Raw genomic sequence first — 1883 nt, 5'->3', positions numbered from 1 at the left:
GTGAAGAGGTATTCAGTCCTTGGAGGATGAACCAGAAGAATACCATGCATTGTCAAGGATGCATGTGCTGGAGCCTGATGGAAAATGGGGACGCGACAAATCATCACCGCTCTCCAATAACTCGTTGTGAATTCACGCAGCAGTCCCCCAAAGGAAGGGAGACATACGCACGAGATTTCTTTAGCCAAAGGAGGCAGGAGGAGATATCGACGCCCCAGAAGAAGGGGCGTAGTTCAGAGTGGAACGGGACAGTCAATGTGACGCCTTCTAAGTTGATCGCCGGAGCCATGGAGTTTTTGGATTGCGGTGATGGTTTAGCAAGAAGGCAGGGGAGTTGTGTAGTCAAGGAGGTAGAGTATGCTTTTTATTTTACCCTGTCTTTTGCATGTAGGATTTTTTTTTTCATTGGAATTTGCAAGTGAGAGATTTAATTTTTTTTTTTTCTCTCTCTTTTCTTAGGTTTTATGTGATAGTGGCTCTAGCTCTGAAGATGACATCAGTGTACAGGTTTATTCACAAGATGAAGATGAAGACAAAGATGAAGAGTCGGCTATAGCAGAGGCAAAGATGGAGGATTCCTTCCTCAAGTCTAGCTGTGGGAAACTGGAATTAAAGAAAACGAAGGCTGACCGTTCTCCAAGACAAAAAGGGATCAATCCACTGAAAGATATTGGCTTATTACCACTAGGAAAATTACCAGCAAGAAAATCCTTCCCGGACTCTGACTTATTTAGTAGAAATCAGAGTAGAATTTGCCAGGATGACCTAATTTATAATCATGACCAGTTGGTGGAACGTAATGTAAATTCAGGTCCAAGCCAATGTGTAGGGAAAACCAATGAGGATATATCACAAAGCAAGTTTATCAAAGATACATGTCAGGAGGGATTTTGTGCAAGCAAAATGTCCATGTGTTTGACACTTCCACAAGACAACACAGCAGAGAATAATAACCAGTGCAAAGACCTGGAAAGGATACACAAACCAGTTAATGATCACAAGGAACAAATTATTAAGCATCAGTGTAAAGACAGTTCATTTGTCTGTAGCTCTAAGACCACGAATAAGTATAAGTTAGACCCCAACAAAGCCTATGAGTTAAGGAAGACACCAGCTCAGATTTGGGAAGAAAGTAAAGTCCGTTGTGTAAAATATACCTCAAAGAAGGGGTACCCTTCGCTTGTCAATGATCCGTTCAATGTAAAATTAGACATTCAGGCTACAGTAGAGGCTTCATGTGTGGTACAATCTTCAGCAAGTTGTGAGACGGACAGTGATAAATCCCTAAGCAGGGAAAGGTCAAGTAGTAAAGACAGAGACAAATGCAACATATTTACAAAGCTTTGTACAAATGAACCATGCCACAAACATAGACGGTTGAGTATTGACAGTGCTCTGTCAGAAAACTCGGTGAACTTTTGTGGTTATAAAAACAGTTGCAACTCTGATAAATTCAGCATTTTTGCCCGACATAACAATGGGTACTGTTATCCTCCAATTGAGCAGAATGGAGGTATTAGCTTTGCAGAAAGCACAGATACTTTAAATCAGAATGCCCTGATTACATCACCACGTTACAAATGCCAGAAAGTGAGTTATAAGTTTCAAAGTAATGGTAATTTGGAAAATGGCAGGTTATTTAGACATTTTAAGTTGTGTTTATTTTTAAATTTCAGGGTATTTGAAGTATGGCATACATTTCATTTGTTTAATTTCCTCTTTCATTTCAAGCATATGATAGGTTTAGGTAGAATTTAATCAGAATTTTAGGAAGTCACATTTCCCTGTACTATACCTCTTCCTTATCCTTGCCATCCTCCCCCTCCCTGCTCCCTGCCATCTCTCTCAGTTTGCTACCCTCCTCCCCCACTCTGTGTCATCAT

At 40.5% G+C, this 1883-nt stretch overlaps 1 protein-coding gene across 1 annotated transcript in view; it reads left to right on the top strand.

The window, feature by feature from the left end:
* The window catches only part of LOC119587758, a gene marked incomplete at both ends in the record, with an annotated part of 8414 nt that continues 6531 nt past the window's right edge, over nt 1-1883 (top strand). The window contains 2 exon segments of the mRNA XM_037936444.1: nt 1-350; nt 460-1590. Of these exon segments, the coding sequence (XP_037792372.1) occupies nt 1-350; nt 460-1590 (1481 nt within the window).

Source organism: Penaeus monodon, chromosome 23 (genome assembly GCF_015228065.2).
Source record: "Penaeus monodon isolate SGIC_2016 chromosome 23, NSTDA_Pmon_1, whole genome shotgun sequence".
Classification (NCBI taxonomy): Eukaryota; Metazoa; Arthropoda; class Malacostraca; order Decapoda; family Penaeidae; genus Penaeus; species Penaeus monodon.
Note: the sequence above shows the minus strand (reverse complement) of the source record. Positions and strands in the feature narration are given on the sequence as shown.